The 19627-nt window shown below is 49.0% G+C and overlaps 1 protein-coding gene across 2 annotated transcripts in view; it reads right to left on the bottom strand.

The window, feature by feature from the left end:
* Positions 1-15106, bottom strand: part of Cdc37 (cell division cycle protein 37) — a 33935-nt gene extending 18829 nt beyond the window's left edge. For both annotated transcript variants that reach the window (XM_075871313.1, XM_037416423.2), the window contains exons 1-6: positions 14958-15106; positions 13741-13874; positions 12828-12975; positions 3400-3450; positions 3198-3263; positions 1587-1745 (exon numbers count right to left, since the gene is read on the bottom strand). In XM_075871313.1, coding sequence (XP_075727428.1) covers positions 1587-1745; positions 3198-3263; positions 3400-3450; positions 12828-12975; positions 13741-13874; positions 14958-14990 — 591 coding nt within the window. In that variant the 5' untranslated portion in view covers positions 14991-15106. The remainder of the gene's footprint in view (positions 1-1586; positions 1746-3197; positions 3264-3399; positions 3451-12827; positions 12976-13740; positions 13875-14957) is intronic.
* Positions 15107-19627: the final 4521 nt, after the last annotated feature.

Raw genomic sequence — 19627 nt, 5'->3', positions numbered from 1 at the left:
AATACTGCCGTCCTACGCTTACTTTTTGAAGGCTCCTTTTGAGTGCCGACCGCTACCGCTACGCCAACAAGCTTCGCGTATGGTATTCTAATTCTCGACTATTTGCTTCCACTTTTTGTGTCCCAAATAAATCTTGCCTTGTGTTGAACCTCCGCTTTTATTGTTGAGGTAAGTTCTAATTAGTACTTCTTAAAGCTTGCTGTAAGGTGCTTTTGTGAGAATTCCGATTTGCGGCCACTTCGTTTTCTTTTTCGCTCTCTGCGTTTTGGTAGAAAGTTTTCCCCGCGTAATTCTCGCACCCCCCAACTTTGCATCATTTTTCTGGCAAAAAAAGTGCGAGGATTATGCGAGTAAATACGGTATACATGGCACGGGTAGGTGACTCACGTGGTTGCATTTACAATTTTTGTGCAAATGTTTAATACTTTCACTACAACGACTTTTAAAATTACGAATGATTCTTTTGCACTCCCCTGAGATTCATTGAATCGAGATTTCGCTGTATTAAAACAAGTACACTGAAATGTTCATTGGAAAATGGTAGGAAGAGACACTAAGAGTGTGCGTAGAGAATGCAGCAAGCTTTACTCTGTGAAACAGCGAAGTTAATGCCCCCTTCGTCAGGCTACCGCTTTTATATTTCTTTGAACTTCTTTTTTAATTATTTCTATGTTTTTCAGTGTTGTCTAAGTACCCCGGTGTTATGTCATTGCTCTGTATTTGACGCTAAGCTCTATGGGGCAGTGATATACTGGAACAGGGCTGCATTGAAATGGCACAGCAGCATCTCAGTGAGACCGTGGCTCATTTCATCAGCTCGCTGGTTCAAAGCTAAAAAATTGCTAACCCCCGCTTTGCTGAAATGCTACATTACTGATGTTGTGCACGACATGCGCACCTCCAGCGCAAAATGTTACAACGGCACTGCTCAAGGGTCATCTACGAAAAGCTTCACTGTTAAGTAGCAGTATCAGAGATTAAAGTGGAGCTAGTCAATGCCAACTAATGGTAGACATAACTCATCATTGCAAAGAGGGTAGACAAGGTGAAGACGTCGGAGAGGGCGCAGCACTAAGTGACTCATTTCTGAAGTCTATTCGCCATTGAAAAGAGGTGGTGTGCTTTTCAGCGGATTCGCATAACAACACTCGTAGAGTTACCCAAAATTAACTTGAGGGGACTCTGGCGCTGCGATTGTTTAGCGACCATGAGAATGGTGGATAGCACACGTTTCACTAGTCTTCGTGTTTCCAGTTTCAAACATACCTGTGGCTTTGTTTATTGCTGTTTTTTTGGTTTTGTCACGAATAAAAGAACAAATCATAGTGAACTTTGTGACCCCGCTTGAATTGGTGAGCCCAAAAGCTTAAGGTGGTGAAGTGAAATTGCTGAACACTTGCTAACTGTCGTCTCGTGACAAAGCAGCTCCAAGCCACGCGAAGCCAAACGAAGCCGAAAGTATGAAGATTATGACAAAGTACCCATTATTCCCATGCTTTATCAACGCCGTGCGTTGCAGCCACCACAGACACTTGCGCCAGAGTTCTGTAGAGCGTATTCACAGAAGGCCCTATGGCAACACCCACCTCGTCCATCTCGAGCCGTATGCACCAGAGAACCAAGTAGTTGGCCGTGTACTCGCACGCCAGATGTGGGTGCTCCAGGAGGAAGCGCTTGCTGTCATCGTACTTCTGCAGCATGCCGTACTGCTTCAGCAGGGGCTCGTTCTCCTCCACAAACTTTTTCTGCGGATGAGGTTGAGAACAGTTTGGACTAAGAGGAACGGGAAGTTCGCAGAGTTCATTATGACTGATTTCTACAATTTCGAGAATCATTCGTACCTCGGAAACACTGAAGGAACCAAGAGAATAACAAACAGAGAGAAGTCGACAAAAAGCAGAAGTGGGAGGAAGATGGGTGCTTGAAGGTGAAGAGCTGAAAGATTTGTGAATGCAGGTTTCGCTCGAATCAACGTTTCGACAAGCGAACTTTACCCCTCGTCTCGTTCCTGCTGCCGAGGAGAAGAGAACTCTACTTGTCGAAACATAGGTTCTAACGACAACCCCGGGTTCACAAATTTTTTCACCAAGACGGACACAAGGAGGAGCTAAACTTCCAGTTTTATTTTATGACATCAAAGAAAGCTTATGTACTCGGTGCTACTGACAAAACAAGCAAGCAATACATGTGCCAGCACGCTAAAGAACGCCAATAATCTCTATTTCGTGCAAAAAGCTACCGTAAGTAGGAACGTCAATTCGTTGCCTGACAAACTCGAAATTACACGACTGCCTGACTTTTTACTAAGCTTTAGCTTGTTTCATTTTACGGGTGAGCCGATTATGATAATGCCCGAGCAAAGGTGCCAACTTACACCACCCGTCTCTTCGCTGTTTTCCACCATTCCTTCTCTGTTTCGGAAGTACACTGACCACTAAAATCACGCAACAATTACCTACCCAAACAGCCACCCTTTAGAGTGAACACGACTGTCACATTAGCACATAATACCGATTAAAAAAGAAAGTGAGTTGCTTATAAATGACATTGCCGGTGACGGGAAAGAATTAGCATCACATTGCAACTCCTCCAATGGTGTTCTGGCTTACAGGGGTGTAAAGGTGGACAAGGCATGCAAAGCAATTGCTGATGCGCAGATGGCACAGCTGCCGTCACAAGCTTCAAGACCACTCAGTCTGAGGAAACATTGCATTTCTCAGCAATATGCGACTGTATTCGGTCTAGCTGCACAGTACATACGGCGCACGCATTCTAGATTAGGCCGAAAATCTGCTTTCAAGGCCGCCTGCCGATGCAGTGGGGATATTCAGCAGTTTTTTTTTCTTGCATATCGTGGTCTCTAAGCTTTCGGTGCAGACCGTACAGCGCCACGGCAGCTACTATAAGTCTCACAACTTGGGTGTGACGATAAGCATTGCCCGTGACGTCACAAGCATCGCACGTGCATGCACGAACAGGAACTGACAAAAAGCAAAGCTTGCCATTTTGCACGGGTGGGGGGTAACCGGAGATTAAAGTATTGTTGAACAGCAGACGCTATGCCAGGTCGGCGAAAGCTTACACTAAGACAACACTGGTGTACTTAATCTAACACAAAGTTGGCATACACACAATGTGACAACTAAGCCCCCGCAGTACGGAAATTTAATGCTTGAAGGCACAACATTTCTTTTTACCTGGGTCTGTTCTTTCTCTTCTTCAGTCAGTACGAGTTCCTCCTTTGGCTGTGGCTTGTTTAAGATCTGCGATAAAAATTTCGGCACCTTAATTAAATGCCCCTTTTATTCGTTGCTCGCAATCAATCATTGTCAAATAATGTAGCCATTACAGGAATGCGACCTAGTGGGGCTTTCAACGTCAAAGAGTTTGCAAACTCACTGTCTTTTGAAATCCTTCCTTGCTGATGGTATCGACATTCCAAGGCATCATCTAAAGCAGGAAGAATGAAAAAAAGGACAGCACATCAGGCAAACGAATAACAGAGACAATTCAGCGGCACTTAGGAATTCCAAGAGGTAATCAGCAGTTTATGAAGTCGTAAAAAACTCCTTGCAGCAAGAAATGAACAGCAACTACACCGTACGCATGTGCACATACTTACAGATGCACAAAAACATGCAAGCATATGCCAAAAGCATTTCGAACCGACAAAGGCAAACATTATTCACATTTGCTTCTATGATCCCTCTTCCTGATAGCAAATACTGAAACTGCCAGTTGTCAAAAACAGCACCTCACTCAAGTTATTCACGGCAGTCAAAAATGTAAGAGACTTTAATACTAAACAACTTTCTGCACCAACCATCTATAACAAGGTGATGGCAGCACTAAGAGATTCCCGATTAAATTCAACCGCTGCGTCTGATCGCACACTCCCAGTGCTTGTTATCACTGAATAATGGCTCTTAATGTCAACCGGTGCAGGCTAACGAGCGCTACCTGGCCGTTATGGGGGCAATACCGTCTTCACTCACTTTCGGTACAATCATTGCACCGCCTACAGTTTCTTTTTTTTTTTTTTCCCTTTTTATAGCACATCCTTAAATTTTCGATAGCACGCCACCGTTTTTCCTTTCTTGTGGTGAGGAAGCCCCTACAGACCTGATTGACGCGGCGAACACCTAAGTGACGGAACTGGTCCCAAAATGTTGGCACGGCTTTATGTTGTGGCTGGAGTTGTTCCTTAGTCTACATTCAAGCTCCTGTAGTTGGCACGTCCATTGTGAAGAGTTTATAGCATGTTTCCCACAAAAAACGACTCGTCGGCATCTCAGTGCCATATTCCTTGTACACAGTTTTTTTCCGAGTGAACCTTCGATAAATTTCGGCTATTGGTGGCGGCGGCACCACCTCCAATAAACCTAACATGGATGGGTTGGAGTACAGAACTGCAGCCTCACCGGTCATAACAGTGTACAGAACTGCAGCCCTCAAAGGAGCACAAGTCACGTGCATAATCGTATGGGCCATTTTCCCATAACTGATGCTCTCTCGATTGTGGGCTGGTCGGCGATCAGCCATCTCTCGATCAGCATGCATGACTGTCATCGTTGCCTGTAGCAACAGGAGTGCTGCGCTGCTAGGCACACGGGTGAAGATTCAATTACACTCAAAACTAAGTTGTATCACGCACGACGATACACTTCACGACAGGCAACCACGCTCACACAACCATTTATTTCTCGTGCCATACTCCGACCGCACCCGTCCCGACTTCGACCGCCCCGTCCCCTTCTCCCTCTTTCCGTGCGCCCCCTCACTGTTCACGTGACAATCGCGCACGCCACCTCGTTCCTCCACTGTCAACCACGCACAGCCTCAGAGACCCCTTCACTGTTCACGTGACACTCGCGCACGCCACCTTGTTCCTCCACCGTCAACCACGCACAGCCTCAGAGATTCACACCCAGCCTACCGGCACTCCCTCTTATTCCTCACAACTCTCCCCCCCCTCGAATCGTGAATTCGGGGCGGAAGGGAGAAGCAGTGGTTCATGGTACAGTACCAACTGATCAGCATGGGCAATGGTTCGACGACGCCTCGTAACTGGGTCACCCAGGATGAAGTCATTTTCACCAACCTGCCTGACCACACGATAAGGTCCACCTCGCCGTGGTGCCAACTTGGCCGAAACACCTTTGGCTGCATTACTCAAGGTATGAGTGTCCAAGAGCACGAGGTCACCCTCTCTGATGGTTGTTGACTGCCGATGACGGTCATAAGTTGACCTCTGGGTCTGCCAGGCAGCTGCTTGATGCTTCTTGGTGTACTTCAGGGCTTCTCCAAGGCACTGCTGGAGTTCTGCAACAAGGGCATGGTGCGCTGCCTCTGGAGGTTCCGTGTCCTCCTTGTCCCCTGCAGGTTCCCACGGAGTGCGCAACTCTCGACCATAGCAAAGCAATGCCGGAGTATATCCGGTGACTACGCTCTCTGCAGTACGCATGGCAAGGCTGATCTCGGGTATATGACGGTCCCAGTCTTTGTGGTTAGTGCAGTAGGCTCGTAGACATTGCTTAATTGTGCCATTATGACGCTCCACCATCTGTCCAGCCGGCCGGTAAGGCACAGTATGCCGATCTCTGATTCCCCAGTGTTTCAGGAGGTTGCGCCATAATGTGCTGACAAAGGGCTTCCCATTGTCACTGGTGATTGCCACTGGTGTCCCATGGCGGCAGAAGACCTGAAGCATGCACTCAAGTACTTTTGCACTGGTGGCTGCTCGTAGAGGGAATAGCTCTGGGAATTTAGTAAACTTGTCAATGACTACGAGCAAGTATTTGTGGCCACGAGGTGTAGGCGGCAAGGGTCCAATAATGTCAACGCTAAGCTCCTCCATCGGTGCTGTTGCCCACTGACTGCTCATCAGGCCTTCAGGCTTTTTGCGCCTGGGTTTTGTGCGCTGACATATAGCACAGCCCTGCACATACCTTGATATGTCCGCCCGCATGCCCAGCCAGACGAATCGTGCTGCTACACGTCTCAAGGTTTTGAAAAATCCAGCGTGGGCCGCAGTGGGATGGTCATGCGCCATTTTCAATGCCAGGTGCCGGAGGTGAGAGGGCAGCCATGGTACCTTCTTGTTGCCTCTTTGCTGAACAAGCAGGCCACTTGGCTCTAGTTCTGTTGTTTCCGCCAGATCATGGAGAAGGCGATGATCAGGGTCTGAATTTGGAAGCATAACCCCCTGGACCACAGTTTTCAGTTTTGACAGACGACTGTCACGAGCCTGCTCTTGTACGAGTTGCGCGGTGTCACTTAAGGCAGTCATATCATCTTCCAAGGCAACTGCCACTTGCTCAAATGTAATTTTCCCTTCAGGTTCTTGTGCAGCAATAGGAAGCAGTTTCTCGTGCAAGCTGTCGCTGGGACGGTCCTCACATTGAAGGGGGGCTCTACTCAGGGCATCTGCAGGTATATTTGCCAGCCCCCGTCTGTGCCTGATTCGGCAGTTGAAACCCTGCAACCGGAGGACCCAGCGTTTGACCCTGGGCGAAGCTTGGTCGGTGCTGAACATCCACGACAGGGAAGAGTGGTCGCAGTGTATCTCAAAGTTTGTAAACTCGAGATACGCCCTGAATTTGTCCACAGCCCACACCACTGCAAGGCATTCCCACTCCTGGACAGTATAGTGGCCTTCGGCTTCTGTGAGAACCCTGCTGATGAAGGAAATGGGCTGCAGTCCGTCGGGGCCAGCCTGCAGTAGGACAGCTGCAATGCCAATGCCGCTTGCATCCGTTTCAACCACGAAGGGTCGATTGAGATCTGGAAGGCTCATAACTGCATCATGAGCCAAGGACTGCTTGAGCGCAGTGAAGGCTTCCTCTTGACGCTCATCCCACCGCCATGGCTCGCTTTTCTTCAGAAGGACAGTGAGTGGATGTGCCGTCAGTGAGAAATGCGGTATGAAGCTGCGGTAATAACCAGCAAGTCCCAGGAAAGCCTGCAACTGTTTAATCGTGCTAGGTCGCGGATAATCCAGCACCGCCCGCACTTTCTCTTCATCTGGTCTGCACTGCCCAGGGGAGATGACGTGGCCCAAGAACTTAAGGGACTGACGGCAGACTTGCATTTTATCAGGGTTAATCGTAAGGCCAGCATTGCCAATGCGCTGCAACACTTCCCTAACATGCTCAACATGACTCTCCAGATCTTCAGAGTAGACGAGAACATCATCCAGAAAAGCCATGGCGAAGCTGTGATTGATGCCGTGCAACAACCGGTCCATCAGGGTTTGAAAAGTTGCCGGGCCACCTGCCACCCCGAAGGGCATTCTCGTGAACTCATATGTGCCCTGGTGGCAGATGAAGGCTGTTTTTTCTATGTCGGCCTCAGACACAGGGATCTGAAAGAAACCCTGGGAAAGGTCGAAGCTCGAAAACCACCTTGCACGACCCAATTGTGCTAGCAGCCAGTCCGTTCGTGGCATTGGGTAGGCAGGTATGCGGGTGCGTGCATTTAACGGCCGATAGTCCACAGCAAGCCGGTAGCCACCAGATTTCTTGGCAACAAGCACTGGGGCACTAGTCCAAGGGCTGGTGCTATGTCTTATAAGGCGCTGCTCCAAAAGGTCATTTACGCAGTCTTCAATGATCTTCTGCTTTTTTGCATTTACTGGGCGCAGCTTGCATCTCACAGGTGCACTATCTCCAGTGTCAATGCAGTGCTGAGCGAGGGCGGTACATCCAGGAATGGTAGTGAACAAATGAGAGAAGTCATCGAGCACCTTATTCATGGTTGGTATGCCTTCAGCTGGAATAGTGTGCCCAATGCCCGGGACCAGAAGCACTTCCTCAAATAGGCCCTGCAAGCAATAAGATTCACTATTTTCTATCGCGAGCGCGGCGGTTATATCCTTGTCGCGCTTAGCAAATGGCACAATGCACTGCGGATCAGTTCCAATAGTCCACCCCGACAACGCCACATGTAGGGACATGCCTGTTGCAGTCAAAAAGTCTCTGCCAAGCACAATGTCCCGACACAAATCTGGCACACACAGGAAGCGTTGGATGCGGTTGCTTGAGGCCCAATGTATCTTGCACTTTAAGGATGTGCTTGACTGTGACCAACCTGTGGCCAGTCGAAGAGCTCTTTCTTGTACCCGGTGTTTGGCGCCCGTCGCCTCCGCTACCCTTGCCGCTGGCGTACCAAGCAAACTCACACTGGACCCTGTATCTAGCAGGGCCAGGAATGTGGTCCGCCCAATCCGCACCTCCAGGAGAGGCTCCCTGTTGCCGGCCACAGCCGCTATCCGCAGCGCTGTCTCGTAGGTGCTCGCCGGAGTAGCACCTACCGTCTCCCGTTTCCCGGGCACTGGGAGCGGATATGCCCGATTCTGTTGCACTGATAGCAGCGGGGCGGACCGTTACGCCGACCCGAAGGGCACTCGCGACCCATGTGGCCTATGCCTCCGCAGCGGTGGCACGTAATTGCCCCGCCGTCGAGCAGTTGGTATCGCTGCGGCTGTGGTGGCGTGGGAACATGTGGAGCAGGTGATCTGTGCAGCTGGTCCCGGTAGTAGGACGGCTGTATCGCAGCGGGGTGCAACGGCCAGTATGATGCTGCCGACGGATGCTGGAACGGCGCCGCAGCCGCCGCCATTACTCCGGGCTGCGCTCCTGACAGGCCACTGAGGCCAGCCGTATTCCCAGCAGGCCGGAAGGCAAGGTCCCTCGCAACTTGATCGGTTGGGGGTGGCGGTGGTTTGTACTGGAATCGCCTCCAATACCGCTCCATGAGGCCGTCAGCGGCCCTTGCCAGCTCCGCGAGAGTTGCAAACTGCTTGCCCTCCACCAAATCCTGGAGCTGCGGGTGCATCTGCCGCAACACACGGTCGACTTTTTCTGTGTCCGACACTTCGCCGCCGATCCTGTCATAGAATTCCGCGATCGTGTAGATAAATTCTTTTAAATTTTCTTCGGGGTGCTGAGTGCGGAGCTCCAACTCCTGCCTCAGGCGCCGCTTCGCATCAATAGACGAAAATTCCGCAACGAACGCCGCCTTGAAGTCATCCCAGGATGCAAATGATTTGACGAAGCGCAGCCACAACTTCGCGCTCCCCTCCAGCGCAGCGGGCACGATATGCGTGAGCCTCTTGTCGGCGGCGACACCAGTCACCAAGCAAAAGGTCTCGAGGCGGTCCAGGAATTCTTCGGGTGACTGCGCATCGCCGAATCCAGCGAACCGCGGGGGCTGACTTCCCGAGGCCCGGGGAGCGCAGTCAATCGCCGGCTGGATCGCCGCCGCCGCCGCTGCTGTCATGGCGCCTGCAGGCATGGGCTCGGCCGTCATAAGCCTTTGTCTGACGGCAGCCGCGATTTGCTCGCGCTGTATGGCGGATCCGTTTGTTTGTCCCAGCAAGTGCTGCAGCAGCTCTTCCGGCACATTCACGCTGTCCATTCCGGTTGCCATGTCGATCCCGGACGAGCCCCCACTTATCACGCACGACGATACACTTCACGACAGGCAACCACGCTCACACAACCATTTATTTCTCGTGCCATACTCCGACCGCACCCGTCCCGACTTCGACCGCCCCGTCCCCTTCTCCCTCTTTCCGTGCGCCCCCTCACTGTTCACGTGACAATCGCGCACGCCACCTCGTTCCTCCACTGTCAACCACGCACAGCCTCAGAGACCCCTTCACTGTTCACGTGACACTCGCGCACGCCACCTTGTTCCTCCACCGTCAACCACGCACAGCCTCAGAGATTCACACCCAGCCTACCGGCACTCCCTCTTATTCCTCACAGTTGCATTTTACATTAAAAAAAAACATATCCGAAAATTTGTTGTAAAGGTATATTCCTAACGCTCCACTCAAACCTCAATATAATGAACACAGGTATAATGAAATACTGGTTATAACAAAGTAAATTAACAAAGTAAGGTTATTCCTAAGCATGTATCGAACGAATTTTCCGCTATGAAAGGCTTATTTTCTTGTAGGTGCAATTCTGTTATGATGAGGTACGAGTATATATCTATTCTAAGACTATTTCTCAGTTACTTCGTTGCAACTGATATTTTGTTATATCAAGGTTCATTATATAGAGGTTTGAGTGTGCAGGCATGGATGACAGAAAAAGTGCACAGGAAGCACAGCACAATGCGACAAAAAGAAAGACAAACGGTAGGCCCGGCACACAAACACCAAGGTTCGCTTGCCCCTATTTTCCTCATTTTGTTTCATAACCGTAGGGCTGATTTAAGGCTGTGCCAAACAATGAGTGTCCGCATCACCAGTCACGCTCTCGTTTCCAGATACACCCATTGATGGCATAACTGCCTTGGTCATGAACGAAGCGGTAGCTGCACACTGAAACGGGGAAGGGGCGCTTGAACGTAAATAGGGTTTAATACCCCTGTCACACGTGGCAACGCAAGTGTATTTTGAGCGAGTACACTTAGCCGCGAGTGTCATTTGCGCGCTGTCACACGGGAAAGTTTAGTGTCACTCGCTGGAAAGTACACTTGCCGGCAAGTGCGCTCCCCAACCCCACTTCACTGCGACGGAGTGTATAGCTTTGGTACCAGTGGCTTGAACACGAATACGCTGTTACGTAAAGCGGCGCCCATACTACCGTATTTACTCGCATAATCCTCGCACTTTTTTTTGCAGAAAATCGATGCAAAGTTGGGGGACGAGAGAATTACGTAAGGAAAACTTTCCACGAAAACGTACAGAGCAAAAAAGAAAACGAAGTGGCCGCAAATCGGGATTCTCACACCAGCAACTAACAGCAAGCTTTGAGAAGTACTAATTAAAATTTACCTCAGCAATACAAGCAGAGGGTCAACACAAGGCAAGATTTATTTGAGACACAAAAAATGCAAGCGAATAGTCGAGAATTAGAATACTATAAGCAAAGCTTGTGGGCATTGCGGGTGTGGCAGTAGCGTTCGTTGCTCAACACAAGCCCTCAAAAGGTAAGCGTAGGACGTCAGTATAGGGCTGATGGCTATTTAACACAATCGTCTGCAGTTTCCTTCTGAAGAAATAAAATTTACCATCAATTCCAGTTTTAGGCACACGCAGGCCCAACACGTCTTACCCTCGTATTCTAGAACGCCCCTTCACTCAACGCTCCACCTTCACTTGAGAAAGCCGATGGGAGCGCCATCTCTATGCAGGGCAAGTCACTGCATATCAGTGATAATTTGCTGCTATTCTTGAGTAGCGCAGCGTCATTTTCAGCCGAGCAGCGGCGTAGGGCTCAACTCTGTCAAGTGAAGGGTGAAAGTCGAGTCGAGGAGCGTTTGTGAATACAGGGGTTAGCGGCTTTCAGCTGTCGTCACCAGTAGCGAACACAAAATTCGTAGACTCCGAAGGGCCTACGAGTTTACCGACACAAGATTACCAACACAACATACAAAACACGCCGCAACGCGCACTTGCCATTTCGGCTTGGCTTGGATTGAATCTCTGTGCAATAGTACGCTTCATGCTTAAGAGATGGCGCCAGAAAGCACGTGCTATAATCATCAACAGCGGGAACAAGCAGACGACAATATTGCGGTCATTTTTGAGACTGCAATAATTACTTGAGGGAAACAAAATCGGATTTTTGTTGGGCAATGTGGGGGGTGCGAAAATTATGCGAGTGCGACGATTACGCGAGTAAATACGATACTCTATATGCTACCTTTACCTGAAGGTAGCATATAGAGTAACTCTATGCGCTATTATTATCAATGGCTGGAACGAGCAGACAAGATTATTACGGTTGTTTTCGGGGGTGCGATAATTACTCGAGGAAAAAAAAATCATATTTTCGTTGAGCGATGTGGGGTGTGCGACAATTGTGAGAGTGCGAGGATTATGCGAGTAAATACGGTATTTTTAAACTACTGTTTACATTATAAAGGATACTGCTACGCATTAAAACAAGTCCTAAATCAACCAAAATCCTCGCTACTCTGACCATCGAGCAGGTTGCGGCAAAGCTCTCAGGGAGATGCAGCAGCACATGCTGTGCAATGGCTGCATCTGTTGCATTTTTTAATTACAGGCACGCTTGCACATGTGTAGGCCAGACGTTCTGCAGTCATTTACGATGGCGCGTGCCACCGGTGCTACTTCGCGAAGACAACGTGTTCCGACGATGAGACATTCGAGCAAAAATAACAAATATATGTTGCATTACAAACCCGTCAGTTGCCACTGTCGTGATTTCCAAAGTACACTTCTCTTTCTCGCTTAGCAGCAAACCACCAAATGACACTTGGTGAGTGTAAGTACACTCGCTCAATTAAGTTGCCACGTGTGACAGGGGCATAAGGCCAACGTAATAATACGCAGGTATGTCAGCGACCACCACACGTCATTTTCCATGTATCTCTAGCCTACAATGTCATCACACACACACACAAAAATAGTCACAAGGGCGGGTGAACTGCAGCTGTACACTGTTTCTGCTGATTTCACGATGTGTGGAATTGAGTAAGTTCTTTCGGTATTCCATTTAGCAGGGCTTATTATCATCAGCCTGACTACATCCACAGCAGGACAAAGGCCTCTCCCACTCCCATGTTCTGCCAGTCATTTCGGTCCTGTGCTCGCTGCTGCCAATTTATACCCGCAATCTTTTTAATCTCATCTGCCCAGCTAACTTTCTGTTTTCCCCTAACCCGCTTGTCTTCTCTAGGAATCCAGTTAGTTACCCTTTAGCTGGGCTATTTGGTACTAACTGAATGATTCCAATGCTTGCATACAAAGACTACAAATCAAGATTTTAAACTGCTAGCTTTTTTTCCCTCCTTTTTACTAGACAAGAAGCATATGCTTTAGCAAAGAAGCCGGTCCCCACCTTCTCTTTCTTGTCCAGCGCTTCCTTCTCCTTCAGCAACTCCTTCTGTTTCCTCTCTAGCTTGGCCACATCACGTTTCGCCTCCTCCAATGCCTTGCCTGTCTTGCCCTCGCATCGCTTACGGGCCTCCAGTAGCAGCTTGTCATTCCTGCATATAATGAGCCAATGCATGAACGCAGCCGCACAAGTCGACCCCGTTTGCCAAATACAACTGTCGCAGCATGCACTCGCAAAAAAGAAGAAAGGCTCCCAAATGTTTTCACCAAATGAGCCTGAAGCCCTACACCTCCAAATCATTAGACCACGAGATTCGAGGAAATCCAGCATTGTTGGAAGGCTTGGAGAATGAAAGCTTGTCGTTCCTGCGTATGATGAGGCAATGCATGAACCCTGCCGCACAAGTCGACCCCATTTGGCAAATACAACTGTCGCAGCACGCGCTCGCGAAACCGAAAAAGCTTCCCAAATGTTTTCGGCATACTGAGCCTGATGCCCTTTACATCCAAATCATTAGACCACAGGATTCGATGAAAGCCAGCGTTGTTAGAATGCTTTAGGATTGAAAGTAGCTGACTAGTGCTTCATATTTCAATTCAATCATCAGGTGCAACACTGACGAAGTCATGCGAGCAAAATGTGCACCCAACCGTAAACGCGACGTCTGCGTTAAACCAAGATAGCAAGGCTGAATGCCTTGCTATCTTGGTTAATGTCCACACTTTCTTAGGACCTGAACAGGCAAAAAACATCCGTAGTGCTCTGTAAAAGGCAGCACCTAACCGCACCTACCTACACAGGGTGGGAGGTTAACAGCTATTTCACTGCGTCTGCCCCAGCTTATATGAAAAGCCGATTTCCATGCCGTTCCAGTTTTACGATTGCAACCGTTTTTACCGACAGGTCACACACACACCTGGTCTTCTTTGCCTCGTACGACTGGTGCTCTTTCTTCAACTCGTTCATCCGTTCGATGCGTGCCTGGTGCCGCCACCGGAACAGGCTCGGCGTGTCAATGTTGGGGTGCGTGTCGTCCTCATCGTCCGACACCTGCAACGAGATGAGCAACAAACTCCCTTAAGACACTGAAGAGACCGCACGTCGCGGGTTCGAATCCCGGCTGCGGCGGCTGCATTTCCGATGGAGGCGGGAATGTTGTAGGCCCGTGTGCTCAGATTTGGGTGCACGTTAAAGAACCCTAGGCGGTCAAAATTTCCGGAGCCCTCCACTACGGCGTCTCTCATAATCGTGTGGTGGTTTTGGGACGTTAAACCCCACATATCAATCAATCAATCAAGACACTGATGAGAGACAAACAATTTTTCTTAATATAACAAACAAGTAGATCGGGCTAGCTGCTGCAGGTCCATTTTCGTAGGAAGCGCAATATGTTGTGCGCAATGGCACAACAAAAAAGACAATCGCTTAACTGCAACTAAGCATTCATTTGAAAAAGCGGGCACATATATGGGTGAAAAAAATGTTAACAAAATCAAAGCAGCCCCAGTTTCATGCCGGTAAAAGAATATGGTATAACATGAGCGGGTAAAAGAACATAATAGTGAGGTGCAAGAACGACAGTAGCAACGCAAGAAGCAACGTCAAAGCGGCCGCGCAGAGACATTTTTATCTTACAAGACAAAATCCTTCCAGCGTAGCGGAGGCGGTTGTCCAGGTGAAACATTTCAAGAGATTTAACGGTTCTTTTTAATACAGGTGAACAGATCAGCGATTTCTAAGGACTACATAAATAAAAACGAAAGAGGGCTCTTCGAAGGGCGCGCAATAACACAGTGGCGCCGTCGAGTTCAGGGATGCCAGCTAGATAAACTGGCGGGTTGTCGCTTGAAGCGTGTGAAACGATCCCGTTTAAGACAGCGTGACAGGCCTTAGTGAAAGAATCAGCGCCCAGTATCGCTTGTCGGCAGTAAACACTCGGCCTTTTGAGGCCCACTTCTAGAATGATCTATGTGGAATCACGGTTTGGGTTTCCATTGCAGCTGCCTTCGCAGCGGTTCTTGGGAACAATCAGATCAATCGACGTCGAGATCCTTCGGCGATTATACTGCCAATTGCGTCGTTCTAGGCCGCGGTGCAGCTTAATAAGGGAAACGCGAGCGTTAAATCACCCACCTCGATTGTTTTCCACTTGCTGTAGTCCACCATCTTTGAAAATCTTGCCGCACCGCCGTTGCCCGCTGCCCGAGTGACGTTCGGCCAAAGTTGGCCAAAGAGAGCGTAACAGCAGTTCGGTCAGTCGCCGGTAGAGTGCGGGAACGTTGGCACCCGTTTAAATTCTTCACTGCAAATGCCAGTCACGCCGCACTGCTGTATCGTTGAGGAAAGAAGAAACGGAAATCGTCATTTTCTCGTTTCCGTCGTCGGAGTCAACATTTGTGGAAGCACGGCTTTTAGGTATGGAAAAAAAAAAAAAGATGAAAGGAACAAGATGTGAAGAATGATAGAGGCGTTGATGCACGCGCGCCTCTACGGAGAAACAGAAACAATACATTCGAGGCTATAGATGACCTCTACCGTATTGTCTCCAACAAAATGCAACCGCCGCAGCCGGGATCAAACCATCGAAAAGTTTGTTCTCTCGCTGAGACCACTGACCCAGGGGCGCAGCCAGGGGGTGGCACAATGAGCTAGTGCCTCCCCCCTCCCCTATTTTTTTTCGACATGACATGCGCATATACAGCGAAAACTGGCCACGTGCCCGGCCAAACCCCACTTCAGATTTAGGAGCCTTCCCCTTCCCTCCGAAAAATGCTCTACCTACGCCCCTGCACTGACCAAGAAAACATTCGTTGGTTGAAAGTCCTACATGTAACAGGTGAAAAGTCGTACATCTTTATGTATGTTCGTGCCATACTTCATGTATGTTCGTGCATGTGTGCGTGTATATACGAAGGCAGATTTTTTTTTTTTTAATTCGCGGGGAAGGGGGGTTCGAACCTCCGACCTTTTTCACCCCCTGACCATTGAGCACGTGCGCGTGCACGTAAATCACTCACAGATTTAAACTGGCCATCACACACACACACACACACTTTAGTTACGATCATGTCGGCTTTCGGCTCAAACGCGTAATAAACATAACACCATCACAACTACTGGGTCCTCCATGGGTGCGAAGCGCCGCTGTTCCCAAAAGAGACACATGTAGAGCATTAGCGCCCACGGGCACTAAGGAGAAACAATGTACCGGTCTTGATTTATAGACTGTACTCTGAGAACTGTAATGTTGTTTATTTCACAGGCCACGTTTATTAATAGAGCGACAAATTAAGTTCAAAGTTTTATGTTTAAATTTAGCGCTGAAATCTTCATGCGTGACGTCACGCATATTAAAGCGTACTTTGGTGTCTTCGGCTCAATAAAGTTACATCAAACCTGCTGTACGAAGTCTACAGCTATTCCAGAGGATAAAGTGCCTCATTTTTTACCGACGACAAACTCCGTAGGCCCTAGAGTAGGCGCCGTCAAAATAAGTGACGTCACAGCGAATGGCGCGGAAATCAAGCGGCGTCGACACCCACATTTTGTTTTCGCTTGTCTACTCGCAGCCACTATTGTGTTCTTGGTGCCATGAAAGACAAACTTAATTGAGGACGTGTGGTCAGGTCTACGCTAAGCTGTGCTCTCACTCTCTTCATAGGGAGAGGGCGAGGCACCGCGTCAAAGTTCCACGCGCTCCGACGGGCACGTGCGGTCTTTGGCCTACGTTCAAGTTGCACTAGATCACCAACGCGGGTGCTGATAGAGAAACATACTTACATGAAGAGCGGACACTCCCGTAGGGTCCTGGAGCTCAACTACTGCGCTGCTTTCAGCGCCACAAGTGGTTGTTCAGACCCGATAATGTATTCAGCATAAAGTAACAAAATTTGTTTCTTTCCGACGCTGGGATTTGACATGTACAGCACATCTAAGCCACATGAGTGTGCCTCTTTGTACAAAACAAATGCAGAAAGACGACACTTTCTCGTCATACTTTACTGTTTTCTGTTGCAATGCATTAAATGTCCTCAGCCGGACATGATGTAGAGCGGATATGAAAAATTGCACAAATAAAATGACTTTGCGAAAAATTGATGCCAAACCTGGGTATATTCATTATCCTCCTGAGTGGGCTATTAAAGGTCTTTAAAAAGGAGTCAAAGCGAGGATGGGTACACTATCTAACGGTTGGTCAGGCCCTTTCTTGCTGGGCGCGAAAAGGCTCCAGTGGCCACTCTTTATATAGTATATCTCTCAATGGGGTGCTTACCAAGTGTCGAGCATGAGATGCGGTCTAGGCGGCGGCAGCAAACGCAACGAGCTCTCAGTTATCTCACAAGCGATTCTACAAGACGGCGAGGCACGCGTAGTGAGAAAGAGCTCTTTCTACTAGAGGAAAAAAAAAAAAACAAGTGCCGCTGCCTGTTTAGGGATATTGCGGCGTTTACATCCTCTTGTGCGATTTCCGCAGATAAGCTGTCCTCGACCACAAGAAGAATAATTTCCAGCGGAAGCAACCAAAAAAAAAGTGCATTTGACACAAATGAGTTTTTTTTTTTTTTCGAGCGAAGCGTATACTGACTTATCTGCGTAGTTCTTGTGGATAAAAGAAAAATCACAGCATATCCACAGAATTAATGATGATGAGTGGGGCGAAGCGTCCATCAATCCGTCCGCGCGCCCATTCATCCATCCGTCCGTGCGTCCGTTCGTTCGCCCGTGTGCCTGTCTATCGGTCCGTCTGCTTGTCTGTCTGTCCGTCCGTCTGCTTGTCTGCCTCTCCTTCCATCTAGTGAACACTTCAAGCACTTGCCATCTCACTTCTCTTTATCATGTATTAATTGTATACAAGTACCGCCATCCAGCGGACAATCCAAGGACTAAGTGAGAGTATGCACCACATTTGTGCTGTTAGCGCTTTGTTATCACCGAGAGCGGGATAACGACGCCGTGATACGTTTTTCGTAACAGGTAGATATGCGAATATATATGTGCCCGAGAGCAGGTATGTGCAACTGGTATGGGGTTATGTGCCACAGGTTACGCAGTGCGACAACGGGGGACGCACAAGCCACGTCATAAGGAGCTTTGCCCATATACAACATGCCCCATACCCGTAGATACAAAGGAAATAATAAATACAACTTTTTTTTTCATGTCTGGGGTTCGAAACTGCGTCCCTCCATGGTCCGAAAACGAGTATCTTGAACATAAGGCCCCGCGTCCATGCTTGCCCAATGAGAACTGAAGGGAAGCACACGAATCCGTTCTGCCGACGGTGCAAAAAAAGAAGAAAAGAGGACAGCAGTGACGCAATAGGCTGGAGTCATTTTGGAGCAGGAAAATAAAAAGGGTGTTGGGGGACGGGGTCGTTTGGTGTAACTATAATCCCATTTTAGGGCAGGACGTCTTTTGGTGTAACTAAATGTTGTCGAGTGAAACAATTGAATTTGTTACAACTAAACAAATTGTAATTTGTAACAACTAAAAAAATTGACAGCATATCCACGGAGTGAATGATGAGTGGGGCGAAGCTTCACGGGCTCTCGGCTCAATCGTCCGTTTGTCTGTCTGTCTGTCCGCCATCCTATCGAACTAAACAACACGCATTCACGCCATCTAGTGATTACTTCACGTATGGGTGGATGGACGGATTGATATGGCTAGAATGTACTAGAAGTATATAATATGGCTGTACCCCTTAGATCGGGCGGTGGCTAACGCCGCCAAGCCGTAATGCAACAGCGCAACGCCATCTGGTGAACATTGTGAGAAGTAAGGAGTGGCTACGACAACGGAGGAGGGACATGAGCGACATCGTAAGCAGCTTCGCCCCTAAAATGCTGAACAGATCAAGACCATCATTCCATGACTTACGGACGTACAGCTCTGGCTAGTTATGGCGTAACCGCTTACAACGCAGAACCAGCCTTAATGCAGTCTTTTCTTAGTACCGTAAGCTCTACCACCAACTGGATCATACTGAGCAAGCACGCCTGCAAAGAGTATGGAGGCACTGTTAGTACTTCGCGGACGTATTTCTATTCTCAGTGCTACTGTTCATCTCTGCATTCACACTGGCTGTCTTCCTCAAGGACTTTAAGACTACCGGCTACTTTCCTACCTCTGGTTTCTACTGCCGCAGAACTGCGCGTGTCCGTGTACCACTTACTGTGCGGCGTCCGAGATGATAGACCGCACATAATACGAATGAGATGAGCCAGGCAATGACCGCGCTCCTTCACGGAGGTGTGCCGACTGAGGAGAGACAGCGACGAAGTCGTTACGAAAGAGGCGGGGTCGCGGAGTGGAGCGCTACAAACAAAAAAGGAACAAAAAAAGTAACAAATACGCAGTCAGCCCCTCTTTGCGATCAGTGTCGACAGAGCGAGGCTCATAAATTATGCGCTTATGTCTTCCCTCATCAAGACACCGCCATCTAGAAAATAGAGAGCGCTGATGAGGCCAGCGCCTCCTCCAGTGGGCGACGCAGCAGGCATATAAAAATAGAGGAGGCGCCGATGAGGCTGACCCCACCCATATTTGTACGCCTCTCATACGTTTCACCCTCTCACTCTTTCCACCGAGCCTTGCTGACCTCGGCGCGCCACAGCCCTTCCTCCCCTTCTGCAGAGACCCTCTCTCGCTACAGCACACGACCACGTGACCAGCGCTACGCCAACGGTCGGGGAAGCCTCGGCGAGGCCTGCTGAACACACGTACTCGTTGTAGCGCGTCAGCACGCGAGCATTATTAGACTCAGGCGCCGCGTCAGAAAGCCACATGCGGCGACAGGTACG

Source organism: Rhipicephalus microplus, chromosome 8, assembly GCF_043290135.1.
Source record: "Rhipicephalus microplus isolate Deutch F79 chromosome 8, USDA_Rmic, whole genome shotgun sequence".
NCBI lineage: Eukaryota > Metazoa > Arthropoda > Arachnida > Ixodida > Ixodidae > Rhipicephalus > Rhipicephalus microplus.
Note: the sequence above shows the minus strand (reverse complement) of the source record. Positions and strands in the feature narration are given on the sequence as shown.